We start from the raw sequence: 22,986 nt of genomic DNA on the forward strand, positions 1-22,986 counted from the left end.
GATATCATAGAAAACTATGAATGGACTAAACACGGTTACGCTTTTAATTTGGCAAACATCAAAGAAATGTAATATATAAACTCATCTGAATGTATTCTCGAATACTTAATTTTGTTAATGATAGAATAATATTCCGAATGCTAGCGTAAACTGAAACATGAATTCGGTTATAAATTCGAAGCATAATATATAAAATATTCCAAGCATGGGGGGTATGCACTGCGTGCAAACTCTTTATATAAAAGGACTCAACTCTTTATATAAAAGGACAGCAAAACGTTGCTACGCACGTTATCCTTCGGAATGTTCAAAACAAATTGAAGTCTGATCCTAAATCTTTTTGGAAGTACGTAAACGACCAACGAAAATAATCGAATTTGCCCTCGTCGATGGTATATGGGATAAGTGTTGGAACTAATCTAGATGAAATTTGTCAACTGTTTTCCGAAAAGTTTTCCAGCGTTTTCTCCAATGAAGTGTTGTCACCGAACCAAATCGCCCAAGCAGCAATGAACGTTCCAGTATCACATCAGTTGTTGGATCAGTAAAAATAACTATCGCCAAAATGAAATCTTCGAGCTCTTCCGGACCCGATGGTATTCCTGCAATCTTTGTGAAAACATGCTCCATCGGTTTAATTTCACTTATCTGCCAAATTTTTCGTTTATCGCTAACATCTCGGATCTTCCCTAATTCCTGGAAGTTTTCATACATGTTTCCAGTTCATAAAAAAGGAGACAAAAAAGACATCGACAACTACCGTGGAATTACCTAGCTCAGTTCTATTCCAAAGCTTTTCAAAATGGTGATACTTGAATCTATATTCAACCATTGTAAATGGTTTATTGCAGAAACACAACAGGGGTTTATACCGAAACGGTCTACGACTACCAATCTCTTGACCTTTGTGACGTTTGTGACGGATGCTATATCCTGTGGTTTACAAACTGACGTTATCTACACGGACCTTTACGCTGCCTTTGACAAAATTAACCACGCCATTACTGTTAGACAGATTGGGATTTGGTTCTAACATGCTGCGTTGGTTTTCCTCATACCTTAATAATCGCCGATTAGCAATCAAGATAAATGACGCTGTATCCAAAGAGTTCATCGCTTCTTCTGGGATTCCACAAGGCAGCCATCTCGGATCTCTGATTTTCCTCCTGTATTTTAACGATGTGAATCTTTCTCTAAATTGTCCACGTTTATCTTTCGTTGATCTTCCTCCAACACCAACTTGAAATTTTTTCAAAGTGGTGTGAGGTAAATCGAATGGCTTTGAACATTGATAAATGCTCAATCATCACGTTCACGTTATCGTACTCTCGCTTTGAACATGATGTTTTGATTATCATATCGAATGGGTGCGATAGAGTTACCCATTTCTTGGCTCTTTACACTGTTGTGTGTTATATTCCCAGCGATTGCTCTTGTTTCGATGTAACTTTGACAACTGATTCGTAAATATCAAAATATCTAAATAGAGGCATCATTCAGTACGCACACATCTACACAGTAAGAATTAAACAATTTAAGTGAAAATTTTTTTTTTACCTTTTTCTATTAAAGGATATAGAGTTAGTGAAAAATCCACCTTTTGATCAGAAATCTCAAGTGTTATTTGTCATTCGGTGCAGTTCGAGGAGATCGTAAAATGTCAGTGTGTATGTACGTTGGAGTGTGCACCTAAACTAAGCGTTAATTGAAAGGTACAGTTATATTGATTGAAAAACCAACTCAATCCAATTCAGTTTTGCAACGATGATCAAACTTTCGATTCAACTGATGTCTATTCCATAATACTACAGATTTAAATGTCATATAAATTTCATCATTTCTTTCTGTGTAGGGTCGAAAATTCCTGATCCAGGAGGCGAATGACCTTAAGGCTTAAACCTCTATAATCGCTAAAATAATAAAAAAAAAGGAAAAAATACACATTATAATACAAAAAACCTGGATGGAAATTTAACGGACGGTGATAATGTTTTTGCTTCGGCTCCAAGAAAAAAAAATATTTTCACCTTATGATTTTAGATAATACATTGTAGATAGTGAATCCTTTGACATTATTTATTAAGCATTAGATTAAGTCGACAAAATAATGCGATGTTTAATGTTTTCTTTTGAATTAAACTAACGATTTCTCTTTTATAAACTTCCATTTAACGGTAGCTACAAAAACTCCCTTGGAGTTTTTCAACAATGGCTATTTTCGTAAGATTCTAACTAGAACCTTAATACATTATTCCCGGAATTCATACCATCGTACCAACATTTCTCGCTTCAGTAAGGATTAAGATTAAGACGGAATGTTTTAAGATGACTTGTCCTCTCCCTTCTGACAGAAACAAGTTTAATTTCGTTTTCCTTTCAACTGCAGCCAGCTCATGGAATTGTCGTCGATTTACGGTCAAACCACTGTTCGCCGTTGGACGGTGGGTCGGTTGTTTATGTTTTCACTTTCTGGCTGCTTGCTGGGTACCACACACGATTTAATTCCACCGAGAACAGTCGGTTGCAGAAATTCCACCAATTTTGTTCCCACCATGGACGATTGAGCATCTATGCCATGATGCCATGATGGTGGGTTTATTCAGGAAAAAGTATTCCATGCCTGTTGTTGGTCATCCAAAAAGACATGTGAATTCACCTACCATTAGAAGATGGTTGTTTGGCTACCTCAGGGCTAATGAAAATTATTAGAATGACGGTACTTATTCCCCACTTCCAAAATTTGGGAAAGACCAGTTGTACGTTGTTAATCATGGATCTGGGTCACTTGACCGAAAGTCGATTAGCGGAAGTCTATTGCATTATTTTCAGGTCAACCCGACAAAGATCGGTCTCCGACAGAATAAGGAGAATAAGGAATAAGGATTCCGGTAATATCCATTCTTACAGTTTAGTTATTGTACTGAGAACTGTTAACGACACATCGAATAACGGCACGGAGCGCCGTCTTGTTGGAACCAAATGGTGTCCAAGTCTTCCTCTTCAAGTAACGGGAAAAACCAATCGCTAATCATGGCGCGATAGCGCTCGCAATTGACCGTGGCGGCAGCTCCTGCCTCATTTTCTAAGAAAAATGGCCCAATGATGCCACCAGACCAAAATCCGCACCAAACCGTCACTTTCTGAGGATGCATCGGCTTCTCCATGATAACGTGCGTGTTTCCGTCCCCCAGATGCGAAAATTTTGCTTTTTAACATACCCGCCGAGATGAAAATGTGCCTCATCCAATAAGATGATCATAAGTTTGATGTCCCGGAAGACGTTAGAAAGCAGAATATGTCAAAGTTTACCAAGAAATACATGTTTTGACAAGCAATTTACTCACGTGGAAAGCAGAGCACTCCATTTGTGTCAACCGGGACGATCAACGGGCTGGCATACACAAACGAATGCCTTCTCCTCACCTCTGTAAGTCAAATTAGCAGTTCAACATAATCTGCTAATGTACTAATGAGTCGAAAACGAAACGAAAAAACTAGTAAATTTTAGTGACACTCGGTTGAAAACGCTTAGAATCTAATTGAACACGGCTCTAATCTATAGAATAAATTGACATTGATAATAGTTATGTTTACCATTGCTTCTGTGCCATTACTAATTAACTATATCTTCACTCAAATAACTTCTATTTAAAGTAAGGATGGTTGAATTGATGACCGATTTTTCAAACCTATATTCAAATGAACGGCCTCACATACTCGTATAAAATGCTGACTTTTATTTGGAGACTACTTCCGTCTCCGAAATAACATGGAGGTGAGTGAAAAAATATTCATTTCAAGGGCCTGTTTCTTTACACAACTAGGCAAAACCCTGTTTTAAACCACCTAGTAGTGATATATCGGAATCGGAAGATGATCACAGTTGCAGTAAGTTTTTAGGGCCATGAAATAGCCAGGTCAACAGGTTAAAAAAATTTCACATTCTGCTTCCACAATTTCGAATTTTTTCATACATCAACTATATGAAGATTAAACATTTTTAGCTGTCATTATACTGGAAACCGGATTCGGATAAAATCCAATCTCACTCAATTGGATAATAAGACAATTACGCTCAAATCAGATCAGATCCGGATGAAGGTTAGGAGTTATTTATGAAATCATAAGACCTTTCGATTGAAGTTTGTAAAAATCGGCTAAGCCATCACTGGAAAAAAATGAGTTCGTTTCTTTTTAGAGTTAGTGACCACTATCTTCAGAACCGGAAATCAGAGACTGGTATGGCCGTCAACTGACAAGGCCTATCGGTTGGAACCTGATTGAAGCCCCCAGTAACCTCATTGTTCCGAGTTTTGCATTACTGCTCTGTATGACTGCTTGAAATGTTTAACACTCTTCATCCTAATTTCGGAACCGGAAGTCGGATTCAGATGCAATTCAGAAGTTTTCTATTGGACCACAGGACCATTGATTGGAATCTAACTTTGTAAAAACCGGTCACGCCATCTCTGAGACAGATGAATGAATTCAGAACCGGAAGTCGGATCCGGATGAAATTGAACAATTTTCTATGAAATCTTTCATTTGAATTTGAATCTAATTTTGTAAAAGTCGGTTTAGCAATTTCGCTGAATTCGATAATTCTTTACCACATTTTTAACAGCTGAACATTTGGTAGTTGAATTGATTACCGATCGTTCGGTAATTGCTGAACCGTCAAACAGCTACCATAAACTGTAAATCAAATGGATCTAACGGATTGTTCAGTTTTTTTTTTATTTTCCTTCGGTTAAAATTCTGGATTTTCGGATTTCAAAAAACAACACAAATTCACAAAAACGAATGAAGAAAATTCCAACCTGTTGTGGCTGTGGTTTTATTCCAGGAAAAAAATTAAAAAGTGGCAAATGTCAAATTATGAGCGTCTTCCAAAACACTGCACAAATCGACAAGTCCACCAGAAATTACCCTCGAACGATTTGTGTTGGCAGCAAGTGGACAAGTGATAAAAAATATTTTCTGCCTATAATTAAACAAAAAGCTTTTAGTGGCTCTAATGTTTTAAAAACTTTAGCACCTGTATCTCAATCCATTTGATGAATCCTTCAAAATATTTTTTTCGTTTGGTTTATAAAAAAACACAAATTGAAAATTTGAATAACTGTTCGACACGGAAATAGTAGTCAAAAACCTCCGTCTTTCAGAGTGGTGAAACGAAAATGAGACGAATTTCTTCTAAATTTGTCTCAAAACTGTTCCCAAGGTCCGCCATCTAACTTTTTTTTTGAGCTAGCGGTTATTTCGACATTGGTAACCTCAATGTCACTTCTGATTTGACAGACATTTAGTTTTATCCTTGCGCTGAACGAAAATTGTTGTGTATACGCTTGAGGAACGCGGGAAAATAGTGCAGTTTTACATTGAAAATCATGGTAATGTTTCGGAATGTGTGCCAAAAAATTGTCGCATCTGTGGGACAGGAAACCCGTACGTTATCATGGAGATGCCGATACATCCTCAGAGAGTGACGGTTTGGTGCGGATTTTGGTCTGGCGGCATCATTGGGCCATTTTTCTTCGAAAATGAGGCAGGAGAAGCCGCCACGGTCCATGGCGAGCGCTACCTCACCATTATTAGCGATTGGTTCTTTCCGTTACTTGGAGAGGAAGACTTGGACACAATTTGGTTCCAACAAGACGGCGCTCCGTGCCACACAGTCAACGCTACGATCGATCTTCTGCGCACAGTCTTTGAAGATCAAATTATCAGTGGAAATTCGGATGTCGTTTGGACGCCTCGGAGCTGTGATTTGACGCCCTTAGACTATTATATTTTAGGGACTATCAAAGATAAGTGTTATGTGGACAAGCCAGAGACAATTCAAGCTTCGAAGTACAACATTCGTGCAGCCATAGCTGAAATAAAGCTGCATACAATCGAAAATGTACTAAAAAACTGCTCCCACCGTATGGCCTACTGCAAAGCCAGCCGTGGCAGCCATTTGAATGAAATTATATTCCACAATCAACCGGAAGGATCGTACTTTAACATGAAAAAATAAATTTTTAAATCGGATGAATCGTTTGTGTTTTATTTCATGTTTTAAAAAAAGTTACATGGCGGACCCTGTATATGAAAGTTTTGTCAGTTGCTGGATTCCGCTTCAAAACGGAGCTTTATAGTGATAACCGAATGGAATTTCAAATTCTTAGTTTCAAATGAAAGGTCTTATGGCTCTACAAACAGCTGTTGAATTTCATTCGGATTCTACTTCCGGTTCCGTAACTACAGAGTGAAGCGTGTTCAGAATTTCAAACCATCATTTAGAGCAACGATGAAGAAATCGGGAGAAACTCTTCTAAATTTGGTTACTCAAAACTGTTCTAATTTATAGGATATGATTATTTATGCCTGAACAAACTATCTTATTTTTATATAACAATCAATGGAAAGTTTTTTGATAAAAGCTACAATAATATTTTTGAGAGTATGAGTAACATGAGAAAGGCACCCTTTATTGAAATAAAATAAAAGCACATCGTATACTTTCTGCATACAATCTCAATATTTACATGAAACATAGACGAAGTACAACATAAGTCAAACAAACCGCTTAGCTTTTCGAACATTTTAATAGATTTTGTGCTTAGGCCTTTCTCAAAAGCAAGGCTAGAGTCAAAATGGAAAACTGATTATGCAAATTGTCGGTTTTGCATGATTACTAACGCTCGTATACGTACTGTATTTTATAGTATAGTTATTGTATTTTAGACCTAAATACTGTGTACTGTTTTTACCCTTAAATGTACTGTATTTTAACCCAGGTAGAAGTAATTTACAAACCAATAACAAGTTTTATTATTAAAGCCGAACATCTCAATGGTAGAAATTAACATCATTTAGTTTGATATAAGAGTTAAAAAATTAAAATTCATAAAAAAATCTTCATGAGAAAATGTCAACAAAATATAAAATTCTGTCATTGTAATATCAAACCAAAAACAAAATATTTAGAGAAGAAAAAATTTTCAGTTATTTTATATTCTAGCATTCAGAATTAAATAATATAATAAGAGTTTCTCTTATCTGATTCTGATGCAGTTTGTTTAATTGTATCAGGTGTACAGCTTTGCTTCCGCCGTTTTCCGATAGGTGGCTGTACCGGCTGAGGCTGGTTAAAATACATAAATGATAATGCATTTAAAGTGAGTGTGTACAGTGCCTAACGAATTGTCATCACCGTTTCAGTGACAGTTGTTCTTGTTTTCGTATTATTCACGCTCGAAAATGTCTGTTTATGTGCCCAATTCTCGCCATTTGCGGGAAGTTTTACTTTTCTGTTACAATTCGAAAAAAAATGCAACTGAAGCGCATCGAATGCTTTCAGAAACTTACGGTGATGCTGCTCTGAGTAAAAGAACGTGTCGGGAGTGGTTTCAACGTTTTAAAAATGGTGATTTCGATGTCGAAGACAAACATGATGGTGGAAGAGAAAAAACCTTCAAAGATGAATAACAATTTACTACGAGCTCTTAAAACCGGGTGAAACCATCACAGGAGATCGCTACCGAACGCAACTGATGCACCTTAGTCGCGCGCTAAAAGAAAAGCGGCCACAGTGTCAAGAGCAACATGGCAAAGTCATCCTCCAACACGACAATGCTCAGCCTCACGTCGCAAAAGTGGTCAAAAAGTACCTGGAAACGCTTAAATGGGAAGTCTTGCCCCACCCGCCGTATTTCTCAGATGTCGCCCCTTCTGACTTCCACCTATTCCGTTCGATGGCACATGGCCTGGCAGATAAACATTTTCAATCCTACGAAGAGTTTGAAAAATGGATTGCTTCATGGATAGCGTCAACAAAGGACTCCTTTTTTCGAGCCGGGATCCGAAAATTTCCGGAAAACGGGAGAAAGTTGTCGCTAGCGACGGACAATACTTTGAATAATACATCTGTAAGCACTTTTTCGCAATAAAGCTTTAAATTTTGCAAAAAAACGGCGGAAGCAAAGTTGTACACCTAATATTTTATTTGAAGATAGAACTACTGGATCAATAGTACCTAATAAAATTAGAATAACTCATCAATAACGAAATAATAACTAATTTAGATGCTAAACAGATGTGTACAATTTCTTGATTCTCTAGATGAAATATCAAGAAAAGTATCGTTATGATAGCACAGAAACGTCAAGAAAAGATATAATTTTAAAATTTGTTAATATTTTGATCTTTGTTTGCCATTTACATCTACCCGGGAATTTGCACTATTTTTTCCCTTTGAATTGTTGTGTATTGTTCACAGAATAATACTGTTAATATAGAATTTTTAATCCCAACGCATCGCATTTATCGCAATATAAAACGTCAGAAAGAACAGTAAAATGCCTTAAAAAAGGAAATAAAAAAATTCTATTGAGATTTTGAAAATAAATCATCTGATTTTTATTTGCTTTTGTTTTTTGTTTACTATTGCTAGATTAAATGCGTACTGCAAAATGTACTGTTACTTTTTTAAAGTCGATGTACTGTATTTGCTTGATTTTGATTCAAAATGTACTGTTTTTCGTAAAAAAATAACACGTGCGTTAATGATTACTAATGCAAAATTTGAGCTACATAAAAGTCTAAAATAAAATTTAAGAAAAAATCGTAACTTCCGAGGGAACCGCTCATTAATGGACGTTAATCCAGAGACAGAATTTATAACACCTGGTGTATTCAGTTTATTTAAGAGAAGTGATCTTTTACCTAAAATAGTTTGGGAAATCTTGATTTAATATGTGCGATTTGCAAACATTGTACAGTATTTTAACATTGTATAGTTTCCACGAATGAAGCGGCAGACCATAAAAACATGAAACACAATAAAAATATTTACTCTAAATTTTATACTTTCTCCAGATTGTTTGAAATTATATGCGTTTTATTGAGAAGTTGATACGTTGGTTGAAAAATATTGCTTCAGCAAATAAAATATGCTGCAAACAAATGGGGGATTAATCAACATAAATTGTTCTCAAAACGATTAGACTAAGCACTACAACTCGGAAATCAGCTGTAGATATCTTTCAAATTCGTTGAAGCACTTTGTTTAATTTCAACTGATTTCATAGCACATATCGTGTTTCGCCGAAATCAATATGCAAAAAATTAAAAAAAGATTGTGTCGCGTTTTTTAATCTTGAAATGTCAAGACAGGAAAAAATGTATATTGATGTTTCGTTTATTTTATCCCGGCAGAAATTAGTTTCGTGAGAGAAGCAGTATTTCTCTTTGAATGACGAACACAATAGCAATTGAAATTATCTATCTAAAACAGTGCTACTATTTCCTTCCCCGTTCCAACAGAAGGAATCGCGTTGAAGTGGTTTACGTAGCTTATTATTCGATTATCGGATAGTGAACAGCACCAACCACAGACCTTGTACCACCGTTCCTCGTTATACAGCATCAGTTACACGAAACCGCGAATAGTATAATACAATATCGTAATCATAACTCACACTAAACCGCACGGAACCAATTGAAATAGTTTTACCGATTATCTCCTCTTATTGGGCAGAAACATAATTATAGTTAAATCCTTTCCTCTCCCGACGAGCTTGATAATTAATGGAGAAATGTCACCGATTGTACCTACCTGGTTTTTCCACCAGCTTCACTGGAGTTTCCAGTAGTCTTAACTTTTCCCGTGGGTCATCCAGCTCGAACATAAAGCAGCTGGCCGGATTACTTTTCCAACGACAAGATCCGTGCTTTGCCGACTGCACTAGAGCTGGTGGTGTCCCTGTTAGAGCGCACCAAGAACCACCTGTTGCTTGGTGGTAATTTTATTTTGTTTTACGAAAATAAATTTTCCACTATGTGGCCAAAAAGAACATGTTTTCCTCTTGATATAATTAGAGTACTTTTTTTTATATCGAAACAGCAAATACTACAATGACATCTTTTTTGCGCCAAAAAAAGTTCAGGAGCCGTCGAAACTTCTGAAATTCGCTAGAAACCATCACATAATTAGTTCTGGAAAGCCACTACCCCCGACGGAAGCACAATTATACACTTCACCGAGGTGCAGTTGCGGCGGGGTTCAACTATTGCATGTTTCTTTGTGCGTTGGACCAAGTTATCAGTAGAACTAATTCATCCGTGTACTGAGGGAAACAAGGCAGTGGCACTTTATTTCCGACTTCCGGAACTTCACTTTGACTATTTTCCTTCAACTATTACACTCCTCGCCGCCACTCCGCACCTCGAACTTCAAGTGCCAATCCACAAATGCAAAGAATAACAATTCCGAACGGTTGAAACTAGATACTTTTTGGACTTGGTGCTGCCTAATAGAGATCTACACTTTTCTGCATTCCAAAGAAAACTGGCAACGAAAACACATTCCGAGCGTCCTTTTATAGGCTGAGCGCAAGTATCGACGCCGGTGAAAAGCAAGCAAGGGATCCTTCAGCAGCAGCAAACTCTCGCGCCTGTGTACCGAAATGAAGGCGCACTTTTGCCCCATCGCCTGTTGGCCAACAACCGAGTTGTTGCGAACCACGTGCTCTACTACGAGGTGTACGCGATGAGGGAAACAATTACAGGACTCACTTCCGCTAGGATGTGTGAGTGTTATGCCGAAGAAGTTGTTTCTTTTATCTATTCGTTGCTTTGTGGGTAGCAAACCATGAAAATGGAAAAGAAAACGGGAAATTTTTGGTGATGCTATCGTTTTTACATGCGAGCAAAAAAGTCGAAAGTGAAAACAATTCCACTGATTTTTGTTGCGCGATAAAAATTTCTTCTAGAAAAACAAAACTTTTAGATTGTATTTTGACCATAAAACTATGTGCAACAATTTTACATTATAAATATTCTTATGTAAGAATGTTGATAAACATATTTTGTAGAATAAAAATATTATGATAAATAAAAGCAAAGCTTTTTTACCACCAAATTTTTTACTCCTTCATTTATTTCAAATTGAATATTTTTATTCGATTCTTCATTTTTGCCTTTCTCATACAGAAAGGTTATGCAATCAATGAGAAAACCGACTTTTAAATCGAAGTTCAGATAGCCGAGTGTCTAATACCATTCGACTCAGTTCGTTGAGTTTGCAAAATGTATATATGTGTCTATGTAAAATTTCTCAGAGGCTTCAGGAATCAGTACTAATTGGCTCAAGTGGCACGTTCCCTAGATATTTGGAAATTTGTGCCTTTGCCGTGGCTTCTCATCATTTTCCTGATGAGAAGGGAAGGATAAAAGGAACATGGAAGGGAATTGGAAGTGGGTGAGGGAGGAAAACAGTACAAAACAAAAGGAAACAAATCGCGCTGCATCCCCGGAAAAATACGGAACGGTCTGCAGATGCCAAAAGGCACATTTAATACAACCTCTAACCCCCTAGAAGATTAAGAGATTTTACAAAAGTGACACCAGAAGTAAATTCGCTACCCTTATGGCATACAATCTGCCAAAACTTTTTAAGCAAGAAACAAAAAGGATCATTCATCATTCACTCAAGGAGGAACGATGAACCCATCTGACTATAGCTCCTTACCACATTGGGAGGGAAACGATAGAATATCCTTCAATTTTAGCTTCCCATACACAGATTCAACCATGTATGGAGAACCAAAAACCCGGATACGTAGTTGCGTCAATGCGAGACAGTTACATATTAGATAATATGAAGTACCTTAATCGCGTTCACACAAATCATACGAATAATATTCAGCACGCTGAATAGTAACCATGTGATAGTTGAGTTTGCAATGTCCAATCAGAGCTCTGACCAGAATACTGCAATGATGCTTGAAAAAATGCAGCAGATATTTTGATATTTTCAGATTCAAATCTGAATGTTTGGGTGTAGTCCTAGAACGAATCTCGTGCTTTATCCCACTAGTATACTAGACTACTGACTACCGAACTGGTTGTAACAAACTTATTTCGAATGAAAGATCCTGTAGTCTCATACAAAGTTTATTCGAATCCGACTTTCGGTTCCAGAATTACAGGGTGATTAGTGAAAAATTCCAATTTCAAACTACTCAGTCACTTTCCTCAGAGGCGGTGGGATAGATTTTTAGAAAGTAAGGTTCAAATGTATGGTCTTGTTGTCTTATACAAAAATCCCGAATTTCATCCTGATCTTACTTTTGGTTCCGGAATTAAAGGGTGAAGAGCTTTTAAAAGTTTATACCGATAGTTTATAGCAGCGATGAAAAAAACTTTAATACATCTAAACTGGGGTGAAAACTATTTTAATCGGAAATCATTATCAATAGAAGGCCAAATAAACCTATTCAGGCTATCCTGGTTTTCGCCTTTCTGGTTCCAGAAGCACCGGAAAAAGTGATCATATGCTGCAAATTGGAACTCATTCACCTTTTTTTGGAAGTAGCTAGACCGATTTTCATAAATACAGGTCTTATGATCCCATAAAAACTTCTGAAATTCATCCGGATCTAGTTTCCGGTTCTAAAATAATATGGTGAAGAGTATTAAAAATGGAAAACCATCGCTCAATGCGGTGAAGCAAAAAACGTTGAAAAATTTTAAACAAGTCTTAAAAGTACTCCTTACTTAATTTCAGTAGAAGGCAAAGCAATGCAAAAATAATCGGACTATCCTGATCTCCGTTTCCAGAAGAACCGGAAATAGTAGAACTGTTTTATTTTGTGGGGTGTATAAGTTGATGAATCTACAAACAAACGTTTTAGTTTTCATTCAAGAATCAAAGCGAATTATATCGAAGAATATCACATTATTTTATGTAAGAATATGAGTGATATGAGAAGGGAATCCGTACACCACTAGGTGGATTTGAACGGGTTTTACCTTAATAAAAAAAATATAAATATAAAAAATAGGAAAAGAATTCGCTCAAACTTTAGAAAAATTTTCTGAGGCCCGCAGTGTCATATACCAATCGAATCAGCTCGACGAACTGAGTAAATGTCCGTGTGTGTTGTCAACAATGAAGTCGAGATCTCAGAGATGATTGAAGCAATTTTAATCAAACTAGTCGCAAATGAAAGGTTTTCCCGTCACCCTGAACGGCTTTGAGATCGAATGTTTACTTTTTGAGATATACGAAGTTTTATGTCAAAATGTTTTTTACAATATCTGTCATTATTGACCTTTAAAACAAAATATGTTTCTAGATTTAGATTTCGCACGTTAATTGCTATCCAACGAGCCATAGATTGATAAAATTCGTCCATTTTAGACGGAGATATCGATATTTTTATGTAAGCGACTTTTCACTTTATTCCAGTAGTAGGAATTTTACTCGCTTGATGATAAAGCGATGTTTCAGAGTAAAGTGAATCACGATTTTCATCACAGTTTTATGCAAATGTTTCTTAGCACCTAAAAGACTATGCACAGCACCCTTTTTCATGACATTCCGATTTTAGCACGGTTCGTTTTTTGCAACGTAATCATTCGAACATGACTTGTGTATTGGAAAGATGGCAGTATTTTCAAATTTCAAAACAATTTCATATTTATATTGATTTATACTGCTTGCAACAATAATTGCTGAAAGAACACAACTTCTTACAGCCTTATATCATTCGAAGCAGTTCGTCGAGAGAGGAAATTTTGTGTGTGAGAAAAAATTTCATAATTTTTCTCGGAGGTGGCTTAACTGATTTCTATAAACTTAGTCCTATGCTCCCATATAAGGTTTCTGAATTTCATTTAGATCCGACTTCTGGTTCCGAAACTACAGGATGATATATGTAATGAAATTAAAATATTGTCACTCATTTTGCTGGTATATGACTGAACCGATTTCGTCCATTTAATATTCAAATAAAAAGTTTCAAGATTCCATACACACCGCTTGTTATTTTAATCACCCCAAAATTTTATTTTTTTCATTCCAAAACGGATTTAATAAACAAAAATTCGAATTAAAATAAACTTATGGTCCCATACAAAATTAGTGAATTTTATCCGACTCCGACTTCCAATTCTGAAATTACAGGGTAATGAGTTTTTAAAATTCAAACCGTCATAGAACATGACGATACCAAAAAATCTTCAAAGTTGGGCTCAAACTATTTCAATTTATTCGTCATACTAATTCATGGACATACGAACTATTTTTTGTTATGCTGCTCTCTGAATACCGTTTCTGATAGTACCATAAATAATTACAGAAACTTTAAAGAAAAACTCCCTTCTACATCTCATGGAATGCTTAATCGATTGTCACACGATTAGATTGAAAGGAATATTTTTAAGGTTTCATACAATTTATATCGTCTTGCAGTTCCAAAACTCCGGTCATTAAAATATTTTTCATGAAAACTAAACACAAAGAAGAATATATACGCGAAAAACATATGCTGATTGATAAAAAAGGTATCATCTCACTGCTAGGTGGATTAAGCAGGTTGTTTTTTGTATAAGAATCGATTTTGTAAAAATTTTACTTTTTCGCATCAACAGCAGTTGGAACGAAAAAGAAGCGCTGTAACCAAATTAAGAGTTGTTAAAATTTGAGTTCGGTGTGAGTTCCTTTTTCGTTCACTGCTTACTGCCTGTTACGGTACTTCAATCAGTTTCTTTTCGTAATGTTCAGGTTTACTGTGTAAAACATATAATAACACGTCGGCCAAAAAGTCATCGGTCTGAAAATGAAATCAACATTTTTTCTTCCAAATCACGGCTGTATTCATCAATAAATTTTTTCTAAAGAACAATATAATGGTAACACCGTTGCCTAGAAAACGCATCCATTTCGGCGATTTGCGCAACATTCGATGCAAATTTCTTACCAAAAAGCTTTTTGCGGGAGCGGATCATATCGCCGAAAGCCATTTCGCTCGGGCACAAAGCCGCCGAGCCGACGCCAGCTGAGTCGGCCGCCGACCCGCCGTCGGAAGCGGCGGCCTCTTGCATACAAACCTGTAACCGCCTCGTTTGCCCGGTCTACTCAAAGCTAGGTTTCTTTGCTTTAGTTAGCACATGCACATGAACGGACAGCACATGAACTAAAACGATGTGGCGTAGCCGCATTAGTATTTTTTCATTTTCACTTAATAAACGGAAAATACCACCTACATTTGCCTGGTAGATAAAGCTATGCAATTGCTTTGATGCTTACTAGCTAATAGTCAACAAGTTTTCTTGGGAACTACTTTCTGAGGTTCATGAATCAATCTTTATTCAAGAGTACAACAATCAATCATTATTCAAGAAGTACAATGGTAAGTTAACAAAACGGGCGTTAACGCTATCATCTTTCGTTTGTCTTTAATTTAAATCAATTCTAATTACGATTTCAAGACGATTTCAGGACTCGGCGAAATGACCCTTTCGGCGAAATGGCTTTCGGCGAAATGGCTTTCGGCGAAATGGCATTCGGCGAAGTGACCCATTCGGCGAAATAACCCTTTCGGCAAAATAACCCTTTCGGCGAAACGGCTTTCGGCGAAACGGCTTTCGGCGAAATGGCTTTCGGCGAAATAACCCTGATCCGCCTTTTGCCTTTATCAATAGAAAGGTATTAGAATTGCTGGAAAAACCGATTTTCGAACGGAGCCTCGGAGACCCATAGTGTTATATACCATTCGACTCAGTTCGACGAGATCGGAAAATGTCTGTGTGTGTATGTGTGTGCACTTTTCGAAGCTATTTTTAACGCTCAATTTTCTCAGAGATGGCTGAACCTATTTTAACAAACTTAGGCTCGTTTGAAAGCTACTATCGGGCCATTGATCAAGTTCGAAGATCAAGGCTGTGACTTTTGGTTCCGGAGATATGATGGTATAAATGACGTAACCGACAAAACGTGTTGTTTTTTTACCGCGCAAGTTTTTCAGAGATGGCTGAACAGATTTTAACAAGTCTAGGCCCGTTTTAAAGCTATTGTAAGGTCATTGATCAAGTTCGAAGATCAAATGGCTGTGACTTTTGGTTCCGGAGATATGATGGTATAAGTGACGTAACTGACAAAACGCGTTGTGTTTTTACCGCGCAAGATTCTCGGAGATGGCTCAACCGATTTCAACAAACTTAGGCTCGTTTGAAAGCTACTATCGGAGTATTGATCAAGTTCGAAGACCAAATGGGTGTGACTTTTGGTTCCGGAGATATGATTGTATAAGTGATGTAACCGACAAAACACGCTGATTTTTACCGCTCTCATATATATAAGGGTGCCAATATTTTGGGATCACCTCTAATTTCGTGAAGCGCTAGTGCTCAAAAGTTTAAGCACCTCGAAAAATGTCCTCATGCAAAATTTGAGCTAAATCGGACATGCGTAAGGGGTGCTGCCCGGCGGTCAAGGTTTGAAAATTTTCGATCTTGAAAAAGCACCAAAAAAAAGCACATGAAATTTCCAAAATCGAAAAAATTTTTTGATGCCAAAACTCTTAAAACTGCATAAAACATCGAAATTTAGTGTCATCTCAAAAAAAAATTTTGAAAAAATCAACTTTCTGGGATATTTTTTTAAGTCCCAAAAAGTCGATGTTTTCAAAAAAAATTTTTTTTGAGATGACACTAAATCTCGACGTTTCATGCAATTCTAAGCCTTTTGGCATCAAAATTTTTTTTTTGATTTCGAAAATTTTATGTACTTTCCCCTATGGTGATTTTTCAAGATATATGAAAATTCCACTAAGTGGACTGAGAAGGCTTTTTTTAGATTAGCATCTCTGTTCTCATACAAATAGGCAACGCAAACGTCAAGCACTAGTTTGGAAAAATGATGCTGACTGTGTGACATAAACACTGAAGCATGCTTTTGTGAACTACTCGAATCAATCTAAATCAATTGGTGTCAAAATTGGTATCCGAAATCATTTAATAAAAGTATGAAATATATTTTCATGAGACTTTTATGAAAAAAGGGAAAGGCATTATCACACCACTAGGTGAATTAAGAAGGGTTTTTAATCTGGAATCAAAAAATAGTAGCGTAAATGGTGGATTAGATAACATGAAATTTAGAGATAGTAACGGTGAGTTGTTTACGCACAGCTGTGAGAAAACGCGGCACCCATTTTGCAAACAATTTATTCATATTCTAGTGCTCTTACAAAATTGTGAATACATCCCAAGTAGCACAAGTTATTCTTGTATTATCTTTCTTACTCTTTCCGCAACTGGTGTACATTTGGAACAACCACAGAAAACAGATATACAGGTTCACATATGAACCACAGACTAACAGACATGACAGTATGAGTAAATTCGTATAAAAATAATTTTTCGTGATGCACTAGTTCCACCTATATTGTACTGTGCGAACTATTTACTATCGGTACACCCCTTGTGTTATGTAAAAGTTTTTTTACTAGTTGGTTCCTCCTCGTTTGTCAACACCGATCAGCTGCTTACAGGGAGGCCTGATTTCATCATAATATTTGAAAATGAATCGTCACAATAAATTATTGGATTACGTTAATAATATGTTTAACTTTTTTAGCAATGATAGAAGGTAACCATTTATTTTTCTCAACGTTGTTCATCTAGACTATTTTTGATTGTGTTGGTAATTTTCACCCGAAATTAAATGGCGGCAGACCAGAAGTAAGTAGATATTGTATCAAAACGGGTTTGATTTTGTATTGCGTTGAAGGATGAGAAGTAGGCACAATTCTGTATATAGTTTTGGCAATATGTATTAAATCTGTATCCTGCATGAAATTCGCATGGACGTATACAAATCAATACATTACAGGTAATTCTGCATGAATGGCAACTCTGTTGGTAAATGAAAAAAATAAACACAGTATAGATGACAGACAGGATGTTTTTGATAGGGTAATGTGGCGCCATCATGACACATGTGAGTACTGTCCCAAATAAAGGAATATTCGAAATGACCGTTAAAATGATTGAAGAATCTAATTTGAGTGTCCTGTCTGTTAGTCTGTGTATGAACTGCGTGTAAAATTTGCTCAATCTGCATTGCGAACACTTGCAGATGTCACCACGATCGACACGAGGTGTCTCCACGATTTGGGTGTCGCTTTCACATGAGACACAATTTTGGGTGCAAACATTCACTTCACGCTAGATTTTTATTTTGCTGTGGGTTAAAATGACAAGTTTGTTTTTGTTTTATTTCGATCGAATTTCTCGTGTGATTTATGCGACATGGAAAGAAGTTGTCTTTAACACTTGGGAAAATCGTGTAACAAGTGCTGAAAATGTTATAGTTGGAATATTTCTATAACAGGCAGGAGGATTTTGTTATCGTTGCGGAACGTAGTGGAACGTTTTGAAAGATCGCGGCGAACAGTCGACTAGGTGGCAGTAGTGTTTCCAACGTATAGCAAATTTGAAATTTACACAGGATTTTGAAAAATTTTGTTCGAGCCTGTATATCTGTTATCTGTGGAACAACGCATTTCGATTGTATGATGTGCAACAAGCTTCCTGTTTCTGAGAATATTTTCAGTAACAACTACACAACTTGCCGAGCATTATGAAAATTTCGATACATTTCATATGAGTAATTTATGTTTAGTGGCAACCAAATGAAGAACTACTACACAGTATTATTTTTATTGAAGAAAAATAGTTTTATCAGCTCACGAAATTTGTTTCTCTTCATTGATTTCCGGTTTTTCCAAAATTAGTGTCTAAGGAATCAAATTTCATGGAATTTGGACATCAGAATGATTTTTGATTAGTGACGCCATCTGTCTGTCTGGCCGGAGACTTATTGACCGACGTGTTATATGATAACAAAAGTAGAAAAAAAATCGAACCAACTTCCTGGTAAAATGAACTTTGTATAAGTGATTCATTCCTATTTTATCCAGCCATGTAGATACACCACGGTAAATATCTTCTCATTTTAGTAACTGTATTCTTAATCATGGTGTCGTATGATCAGGTGCAATGAGATTCATTTTTAGCATTTTTCTCAAAGGCTTGTTATTTAGAAAAAATAGCAGCTTGTTCCATTTTCTTTTTCGGGGATAGATTCGTGTAAGGCTTCAGTTTGTTAGAATTGTATTTATTATGTAAATGGTTGTGATTCAATTGTCATATTCTGCATTCGTACTTTTATATTTAGATTAATGAATTTCTTCATTTTCCTTCGTTTACACGCTAAATATACAAAACATACAGCTCACTTATATAAAAGATAGCAAATCTTATTCTCTGGTTGCATGGTTTGTTTTGGGAGATTCCAAGACATGATACCCTTTCTATTAACCTATTCCGCATCATCTATGGACCGTCGTCCTGCTGTAAACTAAGTGAAGCATCAACAAGTTCCTCACTTTTTCATCCTTCGTTTTTCGTCGAGGTGATGTGGCTGCAATTCAATTCAAAGTTGAAAGGGAATCTATTCCCACACAGATAAAAAATATTTACATCTATTTTCATGCACATATTTGGAGCAGGGAATTGAATATAAAGGTTTTTATTTTTCAATATACTGTAAAAGCAAAACTAAGCGTAAATTGGAATATGCTATGACATTGATGTTAAAAATCAAGACATTTCAATTTACTTTTACATCGATGATGCGTTTCAATCAAATTTTTTATTCAACTGATGTCTATTTCATAGGATCACTGATTTTCATGTCGTGTAAATTTCATTATTATTTTTTGTACAATACAATTTCTTAAGAAACTTTAATATGTCCATCAGCAGAAAGTCTGCAACGTCATCTCAAAGTAACGCTAAACAAAGCTTATACGTCACGGAATCATAAGCAAATTCGGTTTCAGACCAAATTGTTATGGTTCAAGATTGGGTGGGTCAATAAGTCCCAGGTCAGGCGGACAGATGGTGCCACTAATTACAAATCCCTTCTAGCGTTCAATAGAGACAATTTTTAACCTTTAACCTTAATTATTATGTTCTCAGGGACGCAACTTTTGGTAAATTAGAAACAATGTAGAAAAAGAATTTCGAGTGTTGACAAATCACAGCAGAAAGCAAATGAACATACAGACCCGAATGTAATAGTAATGTAGTTCTATTGTCAAAGACAACAAAAGCACCGTCTGGTGAGCAAAGATGATCAGGCCACTCACTGAGACTTACGCGTTTTTTAAGACTAAGGAGAAATCGTGGTATAAAAGTTTAGTAGAAATGTTAGAACGCCGTAAAAACAATTATATTGCTTTTCAAGAAAAATACCTTGATGAATAAAATCCCATAAAAATGTTGTGTCTTTTGTCTACTCAGGGACTTTTTGACCAAAGTTATATATCTACAATTACTCCAAAATGAATTTTCTTAACTTTTTTCCTGTTTAACATAATAAAATGATAATTGATCAAATCTTATAGCTTTATAAATTGACCTTCTGCGTCGACTTACGTTAAGAAATGTGGGATGAGCAAGCGAAAGCATTTTCCATATTTATTCGATTACTCTGCACATAATTGTCTTTTTCCTTCATAAATTTCAGTCTACTTGGGACAACCAAGTGTGAAACACCTCATGACATTACTCATTCAGCTGTTATCGTTTTTGAGTTTGTAAGTCAACGCTTCATTATTAATACTAGTGATAAGACTACTCTACATATAGAGTAACCGTATCCATGTTCATCTCCGTTTCTGCTGTCATCTCAAAATTTTATAAATTTCACAAGTTAAAACATGCAACGTTGCATTAGGTCACTAACTTTACATCTAATTTAGGGAATTTTACAAGTTTACACGCATGTTATATGCTCATAGATGTGATATCATGTTATCACACAATGATAAATGTTGGTTCATCCCGCAAGAACCATTCTTAATAAGTCCATAACGATATTTAATTAGTGATTCTTTGAACTGGTTCACAATTTTTCGCACAGTTTTTTATCGATTAGATTATGTTATGGATTCCATTTTGTCATCGTGCGACACGAATGTCGACCCGAACATTAGTCATATTTCAGTGATAAATTTCTAGAACGATGAGCATCAACTTTGTGAGCATCAGCCATATTTTTCCCATTATGAAACTTAGAAAGTAAAAGTGTCAATTTTCGCACTCCGAATATCCGAATCTCTATAGAAACTAGAAGCTATCGACCCACAAATCTCGTTCCCGCTCAAACTCCGAACGCCATTTACTAGTGCATACCGACACCACTTCTCAACCGATGAAATATTTCTACTGGTAGGAATAAACATATGTGCAGTTACCTTGCGTTTACAGCCAAAATACATTCCAGCAATTCATTCATTCAAAGGTTCGTTCAGTCCACTTCAAAGCGCGAAGCCATGAATAACATCCCAAGCAAGCGACTTCTCGATCTGAGCCTGGAAGATAAACAAAGTTTCATTGACTCATTCGATTACGTGTTGACTGATTGCGACGGTACTTGTTCTGTCCTTTTCTCTTTTGTTCAGTTTAATCAAAGACTAATTGAGCTCTATTGCAGGCGTTGTGTGGAATATATATGGTCCAATCCCGGGAATAGGGGATGCCATCAGTGAACTAAAGAGTCGTAAGAAACATGTTGTCTACGTTTCCAACAACAGCGTACGATCGCTACAGAACTATAAAGAGCAAGTGCGTAAACTAGGCCATGATGTTGCTGAAGAGGATATTATTAATCCAAGTTTTAGTGTGATCAAATATTTGAAGTCCATTAATTTTCAAGGATTGATATACGGAATTGGAACAGAGGAATTTTTAGGAACATTGCAGAAAGCAGGTTATGAGTTGATAAATGGGGTGCGTTTTATATTTTGAAAACTACAATTGAAACTTCATGACACTTATAATTTTCTAGCCTAATGGATGGCAAGCCGAAGAACTTCGTGTTATCTATCCGATAGTACACGATCAGAAAGCGGTGAAGGCAGTGATAATAGATTACGACTACAATTGTAATAACATAAAACTCCTGAGAGCACAGGCATATCTTAAAGGAAATCCGGATTGCATTTTGATTGCTGGAGCAACTGATTACGTCGTGTCGATCTCCTCCGAATTCGAAATTCTTGGTCCAGGTTATTATGTTGACATACTTGAAAAGGCAACCGGGAGGAAAGCCGCGGTTCTGGGTAAACCAGGTCACCTATTAGGCAAACTACTGAAAGAACAATATCAAATAGAGAATTCGCGAAAGGTTCTTTTTGTGGGCGATATGATCGCACAAGATGTAGCTTTCGGCAAGGTTGCCGGCTTTCAAACGCTGCTAGTATTGACTGGTGGAACGAAAATGTCCGACGTTGAAAAATTAACGGATGGGGACACAATCCCTGATTATTACACGGATAGCTTTGCTGATTTGGGTCAACTTGTTAAGGACGTGCAGGCATCAAAGAATAAATCCAATTTATAAAGTATTTCAAATTAATTTTAAAATGGTGATATGATTATGACCAGTCGATCAAACAAGAGCTGGGCATTTTTAAAATAAAAATTCAACCACATAAACATATTGTTTTCGAAAATAAATTAATTCTTACGAAGTTACCGTAAATAAACTTTGTAATTAGAGATGTATAGTTTTATTTTACTCAATAATTAGAAAAATTTTCAAAATATGCAATTTTGTTTTAACAGGTGCTAACGACATTTGACAATTCATTCTAACCAGTTAGTCAAGATAGCAAAATGTATTTTCAAAAACGTTAAACAAAATGCCCAATACTCCAACGGGATATATTTGATTTCTATCTGAATCCTGCTAACGGAATTATATGGTGATAGTTAAAAAAAAATGCACCCAAAGATATCAACAACGATTATCACAAACTTTGCTTCAATTGAAAGGTCTACTATGCATGAAGACTGTTATCATAAATCAAATAAACATAGATTTCCCAGTGTAATAGTAATGTAGTTGAGCAACCCGTGACAGCAAGAGCACCGTCTGGTGGAGAATGGGTGCGTAAATGCTTCTAAAATGTATGCATAAAGTTGCCTGCGCATTTAACACAACTACAGTAGCTAATGGAAAAAAGTACACCCGTTTCTCACTAGAGGTGCTGTTGGTGTCACCGTACAGAGGGAAATCTATGTTTATTTGATTTATGCTGTTATTGAGTTCAATCCAGATCTAACTACCGGTGTCGA

General features: G+C 36.3%; 2 protein-coding genes across 3 annotated transcripts in view; one reads left to right on the plus strand and one right to left on the minus strand.

Moving 5' to 3' along the window:
• LOC131434900 (sodium-dependent dopamine transporter) overlaps nt 1-10,333 on the minus strand; it is a 63,885-nt gene extending 53,552 nt beyond the window's left edge. Inside the window, exons 1-2 of one of the 2 annotated variants that reach the window (XM_058602154.1) lie at nt 10,280-10,333; nt 9,605-9,960 (exon numbers count right to left, since the gene is read on the minus strand). In XM_058602154.1, coding sequence (XP_058458137.1) covers nt 9,605-9,677 — 73 coding nt within the window. In that variant the 5' untranslated portion in view covers nt 9,678-9,960; nt 10,280-10,333. Of the gene's footprint in view, nt 1-9,604 lie in introns of both variants that reach the window. The other variant, XM_058602153.1, reaches the window with a different exon arrangement.
• Nucleotides 10,334-21,168: 10,835 nt separating this feature from the next.
• LOC131438508 (uncharacterized) lies at nt 21,169-22,407 on the plus strand. Its single transcript, XM_058608587.1, has 3 exons — nt 21,169-21,276; nt 21,341-21,636; nt 21,695-22,407. Exons 1-3 carry the CDS (start codon nt 21,180-21,182, stop codon nt 22,247-22,249), a joined length of 948 nt encoding a protein of 315 aa, XP_058464570.1. The 5' UTR covers nt 21,169-21,179; the 3' UTR covers nt 22,250-22,407.
• Nucleotides 22,408-22,986: the final 579 nt, after the last annotated feature.

The sequence above is a fragment of the Malaya genurostris genome, chromosome 3, assembly GCF_030247185.1.
Source record: "Malaya genurostris strain Urasoe2022 chromosome 3, Malgen_1.1, whole genome shotgun sequence".
NCBI lineage: Eukaryota > Metazoa > Arthropoda > Insecta > Diptera > Culicidae > Malaya > Malaya genurostris.

Bases quoted from the DNA above. Each gene is read 5' to 3' on its own strand.
- LOC131438508 (XM_058608587.1), top strand. From the start codon at position 21,180: ATGAATAACATCCCAAGCAAGCGACTTCTCGATCTGAGCCTGGAAGAT. The intron at 21,277-21,340 runs GTACTTGTTCTG...GCTCTATTGCAG, and splicing joins CGTGTTGACTGATTGCGACG to GCGTTGTGTGGAATATATAT. The intron at 21,637-21,694 runs GTGCGTTTTATA...ATAATTTTCTAG, and splicing joins GTTATGAGTTGATAAATGGG to CCTAATGGATGGCAAGCCGA.